The sequence below is a fragment of the Mus caroli genome, unplaced genomic scaffold, assembly GCF_978045245.1.
Source record: "Mus caroli unplaced genomic scaffold, Mus_caroli_1 scaffold_7, whole genome shotgun sequence".
Taxonomy (NCBI): domain Eukaryota; kingdom Metazoa; phylum Chordata; class Mammalia; order Rodentia; family Muridae; genus Mus; species Mus caroli.
In genome coordinates, this window is record NW_028227262.1 from 108,091,806 (window position 1) to 108,109,555 (window position 17,750).

Genomic DNA, 17,750 nt, shown 5'->3' on the forward strand with positions numbered 1-17,750 from the left:
ATGGTGGCTCACAACTATCTGTAATGGGGTTCGATGCCCTCTTCTGATGTGTCTGAAGAAAGCTACAGTGTACTCATATACATTAAATAAATAAATCTTTAAAAAAAGGAAAAGCTTTGGTCCACTATTCAGACACAACATTTCTTGAAAAAGTAAAATGAAACAAGCTCCTCATTATGATTCTACAGAAATTTACTGTTTATTATTATTACTATTACTATTATTATTAATAATTTTGGTTTTTGAAACAGGATTTCTCTGTATAGCCCTGGTTGTCCTCCAACTCACTCTGTAGACCAGGTTGGCCTTGAACTCAGAAATTAGCCTGCCACTGCCTCTCGAGTACTGGAAATAAAAGCACCCTGAAATTATTTTTGTGTTTCTTATGCTGCTGTTGATTATTTAATGAATTCTATTTTGCTATCCAGGATACTTTTCAGTGGAGACTTTCTGCTGCTCTCAAAAGCCTCAAATAAGAGCATGCTTCCCAGAGCTAAGGGACTAGAGAGATGAGACAAACATACAGTGATGACAAATGAACTTTATTGATAATACTGATTGAAGAGAGACTAGGGTTCTCTAGTTTTCAGCAATTGTGTTCTGAATCCAGTCCACGTAGTTGCAGACCTTGGTGTATACACCAGGAGCATCTGGCTGGGCACAGCCATAGCCCCAGGAGACAATGCCCTGCAGCTCTCCATTGCAGACCACAGGGCCACCAGAGTCACCCTGGATTAGAGAAATACAGTGTTTAGGGAAGGGATATGTGGAAAAAGAATCACATTTACTCTGACCTTAAGACCCCATTCTATTTACCCTAGAATAGTTCCATTTTTTTCTGCATCGAAACACAACATTGTCTATTCCCACTAATGAGATGAAATGACATCCAGCATAGATCTCATACCTGCCTGATCCCACTGTGTGAAGCTTCAAGTTTACCAATAATGGACACTCACATGCCACTCCCAGGAGAACAGAGGTTTCATATGCAATGAGAGTCACTTACCTGGCAGGAATCTTTGCCTCCCTCCAGGAAGCCAACACAGATCATGTTGTTGGTGATGTCCCCAGGGTAGGAGGCCTCACAGTCAGCCTGAGGCAGCACTGGGGCATCCACGCACTGGAGCAGGTCTGGGTTGTTCACTGAGAGGAAGGGTGATGATCAAAGAAAGAAGAAATATGCATCAGCGCACTTGGAGGAACACGAGTTTATCCTAGAATGTCATGGGTAGCCACCACAGAGATCATTGCGAAGATAAATTCCAGCAAAGAATTGTAACTTTCTAAATCTGTAAAATGACCCCTGTTGATCCCGTTTTCATTGTTGATCCTGTTACACATCTCCCTTTGGTATCAACTACAGTTTTTATAGTTAGTACTTTAAACATATTTGCAAGGTATAAGCCAGCAGGTTCAATACCAGATAGATGCCTGGTTTTGGAAAACATGGGGAGGAAGGAATGTAGTAGGTGAAAGGTCCTACTCACCACCGTTGCTGAGGGTGTTGCCCCAGCCAGAGATGAGGCACTGAGTGCCTGCAGGTGCACAGGAGCTGGGCAGAGGTACAGTGGCCACTCTGGCATTGAGGGTCACAGGGGAAGCCAGTTTGATCAGCATGATGTCGTTGTTCAGGGTCCATGAATTATAATTGGGGTGCCGGATGATCTTGGCAGAATTGACAAACTGCTCATTGCCCTCCAGGACATTGATGTTGTGCTCCCCCAGTCTCACTTGGATGCGGCTGTTGGGAAGAAAATGCTTGTTAGAGGTTTTTGTCCTAGACACCTCAGGGTCCTAAGCTTCTTGCTCAGGAGTGGCTCCAGAGCTCTAGAGTGGATCTTGAGACAATGTGAAAGGAGAAGCTGTTCAGGGGAGGATAGTTTCTAGTTAAGCAACCTTGCCTCTTTTGTTTTTCCTCAGAGATTGGTGGTATATAAAGAGTACAGTTTTGGGATGGTTTTCAATCTGCCATCCCACAGTCCCTCACACATTCAGAGACGTGGACCGGAGATAACATTGGATGCTCATCTCACTTTCTGAGTCTCTGTTAATGACAGAAGGATCTACGAGTAATATTTCTTGCTTTATTCAGGACTATTATTATGTGAGCCTGTTTAGTCCAAAGTATTATGACATGGAACCTTGAGGGAAGTTTACATTCTTGTTCCCAACTCTACAAGTACTGAGCCAGTGTCCCTGTCATTTGTGTTACATGCTTGGGACTGAGAAAGCCTAGTAGAGACTGCATTGTGTTTTACCAATTTTCAGCTGTATTCCTGAAAAGTTGGAGTTCGTTTTTTTCTTCTTAGCTAGTGGCGTTTGTACTTTCTCACAAGTACGTATAGTAACAAGACAACTATTCCCTGGTTTAATGACTCACATTCCTTGCTATTTTATGAGTTTGTTGAGGAAATGAGAGGCTTCCTATCCTGTATCTAATTTTCCACAGTGCTCATCATAGTTAACTGCTGCCAGCAACTTCTCCTCGTGACTTTCTTTCCCCATTCACCTTACAACTTCACCACTTGCCCAAGTGCTGTGTTCTAAATATTTCCCAGAATGTGGGCTCCTTAGTTAGGGGCTAGTCACTTACGATTTGTAGCAGTGGGCTGCAGACACCACCCACTGGTCATTGATGAGGGAACCTCCACAGAAGTGGTAGCCAGCATTTAGGGACACCTGGTAGGGGACAGAACTCTCTCGGCAGGTGTATCCTCCAACGATCTTGTCATCATCATCCACAGGGAAGGCAACTTGAATGGAGATAGGAAATGAAAATAAGCAAATTCATCTGGGTATTGGAGGTTCCACGGCAGCTAAAACCCTTAGGACTTCTTCCTGAGCACCATGAGTGTAGGAAAGCTGCACTCGCTCTATCTCCAATAGGCAACATAGATTTTAGGGCTTCCCAGTATCAGGTTCTGCAGGACAGACAGATAGTTCCCACGGGGCCCAGATCTCTTCTGAGCATCAGTGTTGGGACAGCAAGAATTACCTGAGAAAACACTTAATGGGATCCCATTAGAAGTCAGTTCTTCCCATTGCCTGCTTTATTTGTATATATGTATTACTTATCTGTTACACCTGAATATTGGCTTTTTACCTAGGCCAGTGTCCCACAGAAAATTTTTACCTAGGCTAGCTTCCCACAGAAATCAACTCTTTAGAATGAATCAAGAATAGAAAGGAATACGCAAGACAACTTAGACTTAACGAGGGAAACACAGCCGATGAACTTGCCAATATATCAGTATTTCTTAACTTTGACTGGTAAGATGAAGTTTATTTAGGGATGTACCTATTAAACAGGCAAGACCTAAGACATATAGGATCGGAATTATAATGGTTGAATATTTAGCAAAAATAAGCTTTTTGTGTCTGCAAACACATTTTTCTCTTAAGAACATCAGTGGTGGAAGTATCACAGAGCTGCTGGAGTCAAGCAGTGGGCACGCGGGCTCATTTTATGGAACCTCCTTGTTAGCTTCACCTTTCAACATTCCCTGCTCTTGGCACCAATTAGAAGGAAGACTGGAGACAAGAGTAGATTAAACGCTAAGTGAGAAAAACAAAGAATGAGAAGCCATGAATGTAGGGAGAAGGTTTGAGAGGCTGGTGAGACTATGGGAATATAGGTAAGAGGCAGAGTTGGGATAGTTCATATATTTCATTCAGCGGAACAGACAGAGCTTGGGAAAAAAGAGTGAAACTCACCAGCAGCTCCCACAAGGGCTAGGATCAAAAGTGCACTCATGGTGACAGAAAGTCATGAGCACAGAAAGAGTGCCTGCCTTTATAGTTCCCTAGACAGAGAGGAAGGCACGTTGGCTAAAAGTGGAGGGGTCATTTTTTTTCCCTGCACAAACATAGCTGCAGGTTTCTCTTTCCCAGAGTCTTGCATCAGCTTTGCTCTGTTTGGTGCCCTTGTCAAATGGCGAGCTACAGGTGACAAGGGAACTTTTTTCTCAGGTCACATAAGGAGGACAATTGCTTCTTGGAAGGATCGTGCAATGGAAAAACCAGGGGAAGTCAAGCCCTTGTCTCCACAGTGGGGTTTGTTAGGTTTAGGCAATAAGAGGAAGAGCAAAGACTGTCTAAGATCCTTAGACATCCTGACTTCATTTCTGCTTTAAGGGACTTTGAGCAAGGACTGGTTCTAGTAACTAGTGGGGTTGCTTGGTGCCCTCATGGTAGGAAATCAGCATTGCCTAAGCCCCTTATGTATGAACCTGACTATTTTACTGAACAGGAAGATGAAATTAAAGGGTTCTGAGGTCTGCAATTAAAACAGTCATGATGAAAAACCAGGAGGTGCAGAGTTCAATCTAAGCTGGGGCTTTCACTTAGCTCTTTCTAACCAGACTCATGGGTTGAAGGTGTTTTTTGAAGAGGATGGATGGAAGTTAAATAAGGACTTCCTCGATATGTTACAGGGGTGGGATGCTCACATCAAAACTGTGCTCTATTTTTCTGTTGCCTTTTGCTTTTGTCATGTGTCATTTTTAAGGGTCATCAAGGCTCCAGAAAATTACACTAAGTATTAATACCTCATATTTGAGGAAAATGCATCCTGAGCTAAAAGTATACATGATGTTTTGGATATGAGAAAATGTTTGGACAGTGTTTAATCTGGGTCCCAGTGAGATAATTAGTTGTGTGTAGATATGAAAGGATTCTGTAATTGTCTATTTTGTACATAAAAAGAATAATGTACAGGAAGGTCTGGTGAGTGGGAGTGGGGGTTGGGGACATCCTCTTGGAGATGGGGGAAGAGGTATGGGATGTGGAACAGTCAGAAGGTAGACTGGGAGGGGGATAAAAGTCTGGACTGTAAAAAGAGAATAAATTTTTAAAAAAGAGTACTATACTATGCTCATCTTTCAATTTATTGCAGTAAAACCTGGCCAGAGAAGAAAAACAGTTGACTGATGATGGATCAATTTTAATCTAGTTATACAGTCAGTTGGAGGAGCCTTGCTGTCAATTGTTTATCTTTTTCTTTACTCCAAATCTAGGCTTTGGGAGCTTTCAATTGGAGCTGAGATTATGTGTCAGTGTTTTGCAAGATACTGAACATTCTAGAGACACTAAATAAAGGTGAAAAAACTGAGCTTAAACTGTAATTGTGATGGAGGCGGTCAGATGACCAGAGGCCGGGGAAATGCAGAGTGTTCTGCAGGAAAGGCCAGCATGGGGCTCACAGGCTATTCAGTGGCCCCATTCCTGACATTACTAGGGCAGATTTACATAAAGTCCCTGTACTGAATCCTCTCATTTCTGCATCTTGCATCTCATATAAAGGCTTTTGAGCTTAGGCCTAAGTGGAAGGTCTGTCCTACTGAAAAGAGCCTGAAATTTTCAGAATTTTCACTTTTCACAAATGTTTTAATATAAGGTCTTCAGAAAAATGGATTCATTTTACCCAAGAAATTAATCTAAACCTGGCATGCTACCCCTACGTCTCTACGAAAATGTGGGAATTGTCAGAGTGTGAGATTTGCTGCAGGTGACTGTCAAATAAGAGGTCATCATGAAACAAATTAAACATCCTGTTTCCTCTTGGCATTTGTCTTCCTGGCATAACGGGATCACGGAATTTGCATTTCACTTGTATATTGTCTCAGATCCTACTCTTGCCATGCACTCCCACCAGGTCCATTCCAGACACAGTTGCACAAGTCTCTGCACTCACAGAGAGATCATAGAGTCTGAGGGTTTTACTCTGTGTGGTATGAAAGCTTTCTGCTATGTAGTTGAGATGGGGCTTCCTGGGGAGTATTTGCAGGATGGCTGCTTTGCAGGTAAAACGTTTGCTTTCATGTCTGCTCACTTCCCTGTGCCCTGAGAGGTGGCCCACAGTGAGGAGGTCATCGTCAATAGCTACAAAAGTGATGTCTGCTAAGAGGAGATTTGGATTGGTCCTTGTCACTCTGCGATTTAAGGACATAAGCATTTCTGTACCTGAGACTTGAAGGTAAGCATGCACTTAACACATCATTACAGAATGGAGTCTTTCTGTTGTCTTTTTAGTATGAAAGGCATCTAAATTCCTTAGCTCATTCTTTAGCCCCAGTTCTATGGACGTCTATGTACTACTCTTTAAGTCAAGTATGAAATTCCAGGCTTTCGTTCCTATAGATCTCAACTCCCTTTCTCCATTCTTGCTCTCTTCTCCAGCAGAAATTCACTTACCTAAGGAAGTTTGTTTCCTGAGTATGCTGTCTTAGATTCACTAACTTTGGATAGTAAAGAGTCTTTGAGTTACCAAAAACAGACAGACACACAGACAGACAGACACATGCATATGCACACACACATATATACACACACACAATTTCTAAAGTTTGAGACAGAGGCTTGGAGTCTTTGTTTAGTTGTTGGTGATCAGCTAGTTGGAGTAGATCATCCTTTTTCTGCACTCTCTTTCACTACTCATTTGTATTTGTATAAAATAACATGTAAACCTCATGCCCAGTGAAATGCAATTTGCATGTTGTATTTATTCTCAGATTTCTTTCACTGTACTAAAGTGAATAGAGAAATCTCTAATAATTATGAATTTAAACTATAAAGGATAGATTGGAAATCCCAGATAAGACAATATATTACAAGTTTTGCCTGTGACACATATGCACAAGAAAAGTCAGAATAAGAAAGGTGAGTCTGGGTGAAAATAACAGGGTCATATCTCTGAGAGTATTCAGCCAGACACTGTCTTGAGAAGGGGCCTGTTATTTGAGTGTGATCCATTTTGAGAATTTGAAAACAAAGGAAAATGTCATATGTCAACGAGCCTGGAATACTTTGCTGTATTGCCAGCATAAGAGGTGGCTATCAGAGTCATTCATAGAGGAGGCTGGGGCCTGGTGACTCTTGGTGAGTGGCTTAAGCAGTAGGAAACTGGGGCTTTGGAAAGTGATTCTGTTTGAGGTCTCTCACCAAGGCAAATATCAAATCTTTGGGCTCTATATTATTGGGATCATTGAGAATTCTAAAATTGTAGTTAGCCACCTGCCTCTGTTGCTGCATCTCTGCTGCATTTCTTTCAGGTAAGACCAAGAGTTCTGAGCTCAGAACTTGTGGATATCCCAGTTCCTCAGCTTCCTCCATCCCATAGAATTTGTTGCTGGGAAGAATCTGAGAATATTGAAAATGGCCGGAAGCATACCCAGTGCCTGCTGTGCTACCCCTCCAGCACAGATGTGAACTCTTCACTCACCTTCTCAGCTCTTCAACACACTCACCACATACGCCTCAGCTTAGATGTTTTTGTACTTTGGAATGAAAATCAGAGAGCCTCTGAAAAGAGTGAGGTTACCTCCAGCCCACAAAGTGCAACTCAGTGAGGTTAGGACATGATCTAGGCATGCATAACGAGGAAGGTTCTAATGTGAATGACACTGGCAGCATTCATTTGAGCAGCTAGCCCTCATCCCACAAATTGTTCCTATCTATGCGATGGCAACAGAGAAGGACAAGACTCCAGCTAAGACTAGAAGCACTCTTCTTCAAATAAGCTACAGGAGTAGAGGACCCAGCATCCTTTGACATCTCCTTTACCTTTTCTCCAACTTTTTTGTTGTTGTTGCTATTTTATTTGAAAGTATTTTACTTGAAAGTATTTTACATTTGGGGTTACTTATTCTTATTTTCCTCTGAATCCAAGGACACATTTTTCCTGATTTTATATTTGCATTTAAATCTCTTGCACTTTTATTCTCTTGTTCCTCTTGTCTTGTCTATATTTCTTATAAGTTACATTTTAAAATATGTATGTAGTTTTTGAGAATCATGTGCACTCATATTTTGATAGTTTCCATGCCTTTGTCCAACATTCCAATACTTCTCAACTCCTTTACCATTTTCTTCCACTAACTCCATTTTTCTTCCTTCTCTTCCTTTTTCTGTCTACTGCCCCCCTACAAAGAGGCACCAAATCTAATTAGTGCTCCCCACATACACCCAGGTGGAACATGCCATTGAAACATGGGAACCTACCAGGTAGGGTGGTTCACAGGCCTGGAGAGAACCTGCTCTTGCTTAACTGTCAGCTGTCCTTGCCAATAGTTATATAATTCTTTTGTTTTATTTAATGTCACTTCTTTTGTGTCTCTTTTTCTTTCCCCTCTCCTTCATTTTGTGCCTATATTGTTTTTACATGTATCTTCAGTATTTTTAAAAGTATCTCACTCTGTAAACTATATTCTCCTTAAATTCAAAATCCTTGAGAAGATTGTCTCTCTGAATGCTCTCTGAGATATACAGAAAAAGAATTTTCCTTTTTAGACTTGCAACTATTGTAAATTCTTAGCTACCGTAATAAAATCAGATTTTAAGACAAAGATCACAATATATTGAGTTGATGAACTCCTAAAATGAACACTATCTCAGAGAGAAGGATATACATTTCCTTAAGAAAGGAGAAAGCTAAAATCAAGAAAGCAAGGCAAAATGAAAGACATCTTGTATAAACCACTAAAATGACGATTACTGTTTTCCTTACAATTAGAATCTCAAATTCGCTAGTGTCTTATAGAAGCTTTCATGAGGCATTTTAGGTAGGAGAAAAAAGAAATGTTAACATTGAAATCAATATTCTCTAGTAAATTCCTTCCATCAGAGGCATTAGGTTCTGGCAAGAAAAAGTCATAATTACACCCTTGAATGACAGTATTTCCCCATAGATATTTATTGTCCATTTTTAGCTTTTTAATTAATTTTAATTTTTACCCAATATTTTGAATATTTCACACACGAGTAATATATTAATACTTTTCTTCTCTTCTTGTCCTTTGTTTCTCATTCTCCATCTCTACTTTCTCTAATTTTATTGACATCTTATTTTTTTTTATTATTCTCAAAACACAAACATATAAACACATATGAATTTATAAATAAAACCTGGTAATTTCATTTAGTAGTATATACACACTCACACACACATATTATATATATATGTATGTATGTATATACATATATATATATATATATATATATATGCATTTATGGTTAACTGTTTGGGATTGGATAATCATAATCTATCAGGGAGCTTGTTTTTGAGGAAGATCGATTGTCTCTCTTTTTAATCAGCCATTAACTTGCCTGTAGATTTTCATCTAGGTGTGGAACTAAGTGTATTCATTTTCTTAGAGACATGTATAGGATTTGGAATTACAGCATTTCCTGGCATCTTCTCAAAAATCTTCCAGCACTAGTACATTATTGGATAACAGAGGCCTTGGTAGAGATGATGAGATCCTGAGAAATGGGTATAGAGTATTGAAATAGGTCCTGAGTTCTTCTGTTTGTTTATTAAGATTTCATAACTTATTGATTTTGATTTTGTTGCATTCCAATGGCTCATTTTCTCCTCTCTGAGCAGTGCTAAGAATTGAACTACTAAGAGAAAGCTCTTTGCTCAGAAGGCACCAGTAAACCACCAGAAAAAATATCCATACCAATAGTTGGAGAACTCTTACCATATGAGCAAGAAACATGAATAGGCAAGTGAACACAACCATACCAGAAGTCCACTACTCTTCAGCAGATGAGAATATCCAAATATGGTAATGTAATGGAATATTGGGCAAAGAATTTAGAAGTCTAATTAAAAAAATCAGCAACTTTAAGAAGAGTTAACATAGATCATCAAATGAAGCAAAGATAATTGAAGACTTGTTTAAGAAATTAAACAAATTAAACAAAGAGCTCCAAGACCTGACACTATTATGCTGGCTATGGGCACCTAGCATGACTGCCCTCCAAAAGACCCAACAAGCAGCTGAAACATTCAGAGGCAGATATTTGCATCCAATCAATGGACAAAAGCTGCTGATCCCTGTGGTTAAATTAGGGGATTCAAGATGGAAGAAGCTGAGGAGGAGGGCGGCCCTGTAAGAAGATTAGCAGTCTCAATTAATCTGGATCCCTGAGATCTGTCAAATACTGGACTACCAACCAGGCAGCATACATCAGTGACATTGAGACCCCCAACACATATACAGCAGAGTACTGCCAGGTCTGGACTCAGTCAGAGAAGATACACCTAACCCTCAAGAGACTGGAGGCCCCAGAGATTTTAGAGGTCTGGTGGGGTGGAGATGGGGGGGTGGGGACATCCTTGTGGAGACAGGGCAGCAGGGAGGAGGTATGGGATGTGGAACAGTCAGAGGGTGGACCAGGAGGGGAATACAATATGTAGTTTAAAATTTAAAAAAAATATTCAAAAAAAGGTGATTATAAAAAGAAGAATCTATCAAAGAAGAAAAAAAAAACAACAAATCAAACAAAAGTGTAATGGAAAGCATTCCTAATAGAGTAGAAAACATAAAAAAAAGACACCAACTGTTGAAGACATTGTTAAGAAATCAAGGTCGGGCCGGGCGTGGTGGCGCACGCCTTTAATCCCAGCACTCCGGAGGCAGAGGCAGGCAGATTTCTGAGTTCGAGGCCAGCCTGGTCTACAAAGTGAGTTCCAGGACAGCCAGGGCTATACAGAGAAACCCTGTCTCGAAAAACCAAAAAAAAAAAAAAAAAAAAAAAAAAAGAAATCAAGATCGGTTTTACTCTCTGTGTTGCCTTCCCATCATGCCTCACACTTAGAAGGCAGTACTCTATTTGTCTGTCCTTATCCGTAGAGAAGCTGATCAAAGTTAAATGCTTCTAATGAACCAGCATTAACTATCCCCTGAATTTATCTTATCTTTTGACTTATTAAAAGTTTAAATTATTGTATAAAACAACAAGTGTTATTATAAAATTTTAATGTATGTATTTTGTCTATTTTGCTTTAATGGTCTTCATTACCCTCTTTGGCCTTCTCACCAACCAACTTTTCCATCACTCAAGAGTCATGATTCTTTTTTCATGTCTGTGTTTATCATATGAGGAACACATGGGTAACTTTTTGAGTTCTGCTTGTTTCTTAGGCATTGGTTTATAGAAATCCTCTATGTATGTGTTTCTTCTTAGAAAGATTTTATTCCACATGTATTTGAGTATATATCTAGTATATACTAGGCAGTGACTTACTTTCAGGACTTAAATATATCATTCAGTGCATCCTTCTTCATATGGGTTTCAACTCAGAGATCTGATGTGATTCTAATGGTTTTATACTCAGGAGTTTGCTTTCTTTATTGTAAGTTTCAGTATTGTTCTCTCATTGTGTAGTCTTGGCATTTTATCTATCAGATGCCAAGTAGATATTCATCGCTGCTTGTGCCTACTCAGGATTCTTGAATGCCCATTAGTTTCTCTGGAGTTGACAGATTTTCTCCTATAATTTTATTGAACGAATTTTTTTTGTACTGAGATTTTTTATCTTTTCTTCTTCCTCTGGACCACTGACTTTCTAGATTGGGCTCTTGATCAATAGTTCCAGAGTTCTTAAAAATCATGACCTTGTTTATGTTTTCTTTTTTGTTTATTTCCTTAGCCTTGTCTTTCATCCCTGATCTGATATTCTTTATTTTGTTCAATCTAGTATACATGTGATGTTTTCCAGTTTTCCATCTCCTGTTTTATTTTATTTTTTGAAATTTTTATTTTTAACACTCATGTGTTTGGTGTTTCTATTTTATTTTGTTTTGATCCAATATCTCAGTATTATAACTATATTTCTCATATATATGGTATTTATGTTTCTGTTTTTCCCTCTTTGAAATCATTAATTTTTTTTCTTTGAGAAATGGATTTTGGAGTGGTCCAGCCAACAGCCTATGGTGTGGGCAGGGCAAAGAGAGGCAGGTGCAGATACCACTAAGATGAACAATTATGTGGTAGAACGATAGGAGAAAACAAGAAGCAGAGTGGTGTATTCACTATGAAGAGAGGCAGAAATAGAGACATGACAGCAGTGAGGAACAGCCAGATGAGAGAAGCCTGTGCTGCCACTGTGGCCATGATGTTGTGCAGGACTGTGCTGTCCCCCAGGGTCATAGGTTCATTGCCCTAACAGAGCAGGGGTCTATGTTGATATCTATGGTCTGTGTTACAACTAAAGACCATGCTGTCTGGGGTACTACCTGAAGCCATGTTGATATCTAAGCTAAGCTGACCCTATCCCTCATCAGCCACTGCAATGTACAGGTGGTGCCAGCAGTGATGTGTGCACAGTAGAGCTGGCCCTGGTGACATGAGCAGAGGAAAGGTGGAAAGCTAACCAAATTCACTAACCCTAAGCCCAGATCCAGGGGTTTTAGTCCACCCACACCAACATCTATCCCATCTATGAGCTCCTAGAGCACATGAAGGGGCCAGTCCTGTGGAACCAGAACTGCAGGATCTCCATGACACAGGCCAACAGCAGGCTATCCAAGAGGAGTCTTGGTGAGGGTATAGTATTGATGGTGTAGCAGAATCCAGAGACCTAAAAAACACACCAGTGACTCATTGTAGTAAAGCTGTTTGGACAAAAGGGTGTACTGTATGATATAACACAGCTTACATGGTGAGTTTTTTTTGTTTGTTTTAATTTTAATTTTATTTTTGTGGGGAAGACAGGTTACAAAGGTAGAGGGCAAATATTGAAGGACTGAAGAATGGATGGGATAGCCGGCCCAGAAGGGCTTTGCCTGAGCATCGGCGGCAGACATCTTGGTTCCTGGACTCCGCTGAGAGTAGTCTGCACAGGTCAAATCTAAGTGGATTAAGGAACTCCCCATAAAACCAGAGACATTGAAACTTATAGAGGAGAAAGTAGGGAAAACCCACGAAGATATGGGAACAGGGGAAAAAAATTCCTGAATAGAACAGCAATGGCTTGTACTGTAAGATCGAGAATCGACAAAGGGGACCTCATAAAATTGCAAAGCTTTTGCAACACAAAAGACACCATCAATAAGACAAAAAGGCCACCAACAGATTGGGAAAGGATCTTTACCTATCCTAAATCAGATAGGGGACTAATATCCAATATATATAAAGAACTCAAGAAGGTGGATTCCAGAAAATCCAATAACCCCATTAAAAATGGGGCTCAGAGCTAAACAAAGAATTCTCACCTGAGGAATACCGAATGGCTGAGAAGCACCTGAAAAAAATGTTCAGCATCCTTAATCATCAGGGAAATTCAAATCAAAACAACCCTGAGATTCCACCTCACACCAGTCAGAATGGCTAAGATCAAAAATTCAGGTGACAGCAGATGCTGGTGAGGATGTGGAGAAAGAGGAACACTCCTCCATTGTTGGTGGGATTGCAAGCTTGTACAACCACTCTGGAAATCAGTCTGGCGGTGCCTCAGAAAATTGGACATAGTACTACCGGAGGATCCAGCAATACCTCTCCTGGGCATATATCCAGAAGATGTTCCAACCAATAAGAAGGACACATGCTCCACTATGTTCATAGAAGCCTTATTTATAATAGCCAGAAGCTGGAAGGAACCCAGATGCCCCTCAACAGAGGAATGGATACAGAACATATGGTACATTTATACAATGGAGTACTACTCAGCTATTAAAAAGAATGAATTTATGAAATTCTTAGGCAAATGGATGGACCTGGAGGGCATCATCCTGAGTGAGGTAACTCAATCACAAAAGAACTCTCACAATATGTACTCACTGATAAGTGGATAGTAGCCCAGAAACTTATAATACCCAAGATATAAAATACAATTTGCTAAACGCATGAAACTCAAGAAGAACGAAGAACAAAGTGTGGACACTTTGCCCCTTCTTAGAATTGGGAACAAAGCACCCATGAAAGGAGTTACAGAGACAAAGTTTGGAGCTGTGATGAAAGGATGGACCATCTAGAGACTGCCATATCTGGGGATCCATCCCATAATCAGCTTCCAAACGCTGACACCATTGCATACACTAGCAAGATTTTGCTGAAAGGACCCAGATATGGCTCTCTCTTGTGAGACTATGCCAGGGCCTGGCAAACACAGAAGTGGATGCTCACAGTCAGCTATTGGATGGATCACAGGTCCCCCAATGGAGGAGCTAGAGAAAGTACCCAAGGAGCTAAAGGGGTCTGCAACCCTATAGATGGAACAACAATATGAACTAACCAGTAACCCCAGGAGCTCGTGTCTCTAGCTGCATATGAATCAGAAGATGGCCTAGTTGGCCATCAGTGGAAAGAGAGGCCCATTGGTCGTGCAAACTTTATATGCCTCAGTACAGGTGAATGCCAGGGCCAAGAAGTGGAAGTGGGTGGGTGGGGGAGTGGGTGCGGGAGCATGTGGGGGACTTTTGGGATAGCATTGGAAATGTAAAAGAAATAAATACCCAATAAAGAAAAGAATGAGTGGGATTGGGATACATGATGTAAAATTCACAAAGAATGAATAAAAATTATGTTAAAAACTATTAAAACTAGATTTTGATGTTTATGTTTTTGGCCTTTTAGCTAATTGGGTTTTAGTATTTAAGAAACTATTATCTTTTAGAGGAGCTATGATGCCTTGCTTTTTCATCACAGATACAAAGTTGTTGGCATGTATATAACTTCTAGATTTATTTGTGTGTTCCTGTGAGTAGCCTTCTATTAAAGTCTCAATCAACAGGACCTTTCAGAGAAAAGATACCAATTTCACAATAGTACTTAATTGGTTTCTTCTTTCATTGCTGTGATTAAACACCTGAAAAACGAAGTCTAATCAGTAAAACACTTATTTCAGGTTATTATAGGGTGGTACAATCCATTATTGCAGGGAACTTGTGACAACAGTAGCCTGAGGTAGCTCACTACATCTCAGTGCTACAGGAGAGAAGAGATTGCAGAAATTTACCCCAGCTTTATACTTCTCACACTGCACTGTAGAAAACCACATTGAAGAAACACCTTTGTAGAGTAAACTGGCCTGTGGGGGTAGGTCAGTGTCCACTTATCTAAAGGTGACAGGATTGATTCTTGCTACAGGTGATAGGGCCATAAATCATAATGCCCTTTGAGGCCAAATCATCTGGCCAATTCAGTTTAGTGTGTCCATAGCTGTCTGTCCCATTATCACAGCTCCCTCTTGCAGACATCTCTCTCAGAGATGTTGTCATAGAATGTTCCAGGTCCCTTTACTTTTGGTTATTTCAGGTTTTCAAGACTGCAGAGTGGTACAGTCTCAATTCATAGACTCACCTATAAAGATGTTATCTTGTTAGAGCACTTCATGGCATGAGAGTGATGAATGTATACATTCTTCATCTTGATCTGTCCCACAGAAAGGATCACTGGTACACCAGAGCTTTCACCTGTATGTAAGGCTTGTGATGACTGTGTCCTTTGTGTAAGATTGTTTCCCTTTTCACCATAGGACTTAGCATATTTTTTGAATGGAAATTCTATCTATGCTCCTCATATATGATCCTGGCCTGGAGATACATGTTGATGTCTGTTTCATAGTCTTTCTGTTGTCATGCTTTTCAGCTGTTTAATCACCTCTCTTGTGATTTCTTGTGTCCTCCCATTCTTTTTGTACAATAGTGTGGTTCCCTAGTTATGATGAGTCTTTTCCATGTTTACCACACTACAAACTGCTCATTCTTCTTCCTCTTCTTCTCCCCCTCCTTCCTCTTCTTCCTCCTCCTCTTCTCCTCTTCCTCTTCTTCTTTGTAACAAATCATAAAGTTTTATTTCAAGGCAATGTCTAAAATGTGTCTTTCAACAAGTGATGTGTAAATACTTTCTGTAGCTATCTACCTGGATATTGCAATTTTCCCATATTAACCTCCTTATTAGGTTAGATTATAGACACATGCTAGTGTACTTGATGTGGAGCAAAAAAGAAAATCAAAGGTAGGTAAAAACTTAAAAATATACCATGTGGAAAATAATAGGACACAAAACCACAAATTATTAACAGAACAATGAAAATATTTGCCATACATGGTACAAAATTAAATCTTTAAAATTTTTATTTTTTGAGTGCATGTGTGTGTGTCAATATTGTGGTGTGTTTGAGTATGTATGGTTGTGAGTGTGTGTATGTGTGTATGTATGTATGTATTTATGTGTGTCTGTGCTTGTGTCTGTGCTATGTGTGTTTCGATGCTCCCAGAGACGACAAAAAATGTGCCATATTTTTTGGACTTGGAGTTACAGATGGTGGTGAGCTGATATAGATGTGGATGCTGGGCATTACACTGAGAGTTTCTGCAAGGTCAGCAATTGACTTTCACCCATAAGCCTTCTCTCCAGCATCAAATTCAACTTCTAGAAAAATATGAAGCATCACTTACCAACTTGTATGGTCTGGATACAGTTGCATGCACAGGTTAGGGCTCACGTTAGATGATTGGGTCCTCAGTATTGTGACGTCAGGAGATGATGCAGACCTTGTGAGAACTCCTTAAGAGATTAAGGGTACTACTACCTTTGGAAGAAGTTAAGCTATCCTTGTATGATACAGAGTTAGTCTTCAAGAGAAATTTGGACACTATGCCCCTTTTTAGAATTGGGAACAAAACACCCATGGAAGGAGTTACACAGACAAAGTTTGGAGCTGTGATGAAAGGATGGACCATCTAGAGACTGCCATATCCAGGGATCCATCCCATAATCAGCTTCCAAACGCTGACACCATTGCATATACTAGCAAGATTTTGCTGAAAGGACCCAGATATAGCTGTCTCTTGTGAGACTATGCCAGGGCCTAGCAAACACAGAAGTGGATGCTCACAGTCAGCTATTGGATGGATCACAGGGCTCCCAATGGAGAAGCTAGAGAAAGTACCCAAGGAGTTAAAGGAATATGCAACCCTATAGGGGGAACAACATGATGAACTAACCAGTACCCCGGAGCTCTTGTCTCTAGCTGCATATGTATCGAAAGATGGCCTAGTCGGCCATCACTGGAAAGAGAGGCCCTTTGGACTTGCAAACTTTATATGCCCCAATACAGGGGAATGCCAGGGCCAAAAGAATGGGAATGGGTGGGTAGGGAAGGAGGGGGGGTATGGGGGACTTTTGGGATAGCATTGGAAATGTAATTGAGGAAAATATGTAATAAAAAAATATTAAAAAAAAAAGAATGAACTGAACTCTGAATTGATCTCTGGCTTCCTGTCTCAAGATGAGCTGTCTTCTTACCACACTGACTTTCACTATTGTGATGATATTGACTATGAACACAAGAAATTTAATATCTCTTTTTCTAAAGACTTTTTTTATTCAATAAATATATGATAGGACTCTGATATAGCTGTCTCTTGTGAGGCTATGCTGGGGCCTAGCAAACATAGAAGTGGATGCTCACAGTCAGCTATTGGATGGATCACAGGGCCCCCAATGGAGGAGCTAGAGGAAGTACCCAAGGAGCTAAAGGGATCTGCAACCCTATAGGTGGAACAACAATATGAACTAACCACTACCCCCCGGAGCTCGTGTCTCTAGCTGCATATGTATCAGAAGTTGGCCTAGTCGGCCATCAGTGGAAAGAGAGGCCCATTGGTCTTGCAAACTTTATATGCCTCAGTACAGGAGAACTCCAGGGCCAAGAAGTGGGAGTGGCTGGGGGGAGGGTTTGGGGGACTTTAGGGGTAGCATTGGAAATGTTAATGAAGAAAATACCTAATTAAAAAATAATAAAAAAATTTAAAAAAAGAAAAATCAAAGATAAAAAATTATTATGGAAACATATTATTGGAATATTATTAGAGTAGTCTAGGAATTTTAAGTTCTAAGAAAATAGTATTATAGAAAAGTAAGTAAGACCTTGCTCCCATGAAATTTATTTGTACGTTGTATGATTCCACAGATATATGTGGGACAGAGAAGAAAAACAGAGCATAGATAAC

At 40.2% G+C, this 17,750-nt stretch overlaps 1 protein-coding gene and 1 gene segment (V, D, J or C); both read right to left on the reverse strand.

Annotated features, from left to right (window-relative positions):
• Positions 1 to 17,750, reverse strand: part of LOC147004003 (T-cell receptor beta-1 chain C region-like) — a 500,214-nt gene that overhangs the window by 14,725 nt on the left and 467,739 nt on the right.
• Positions 580 to 3,820, reverse strand: LOC110296770 (anionic trypsin-2). Its single transcript, XM_021165546.2, has 5 exons — positions 3,718 to 3,820; positions 2,597 to 2,756; positions 1,491 to 1,744; positions 1,010 to 1,146; positions 580 to 729 (listed from the first exon to the last, which is right to left on the reverse strand). The coding sequence occupies exons 1-5, from the start codon at positions 3,755 to 3,757 to the stop codon at positions 580 to 582; spliced, it is 741 nt and encodes a 246-aa protein (XP_021021205.1). The 5' UTR covers positions 3,758 to 3,820.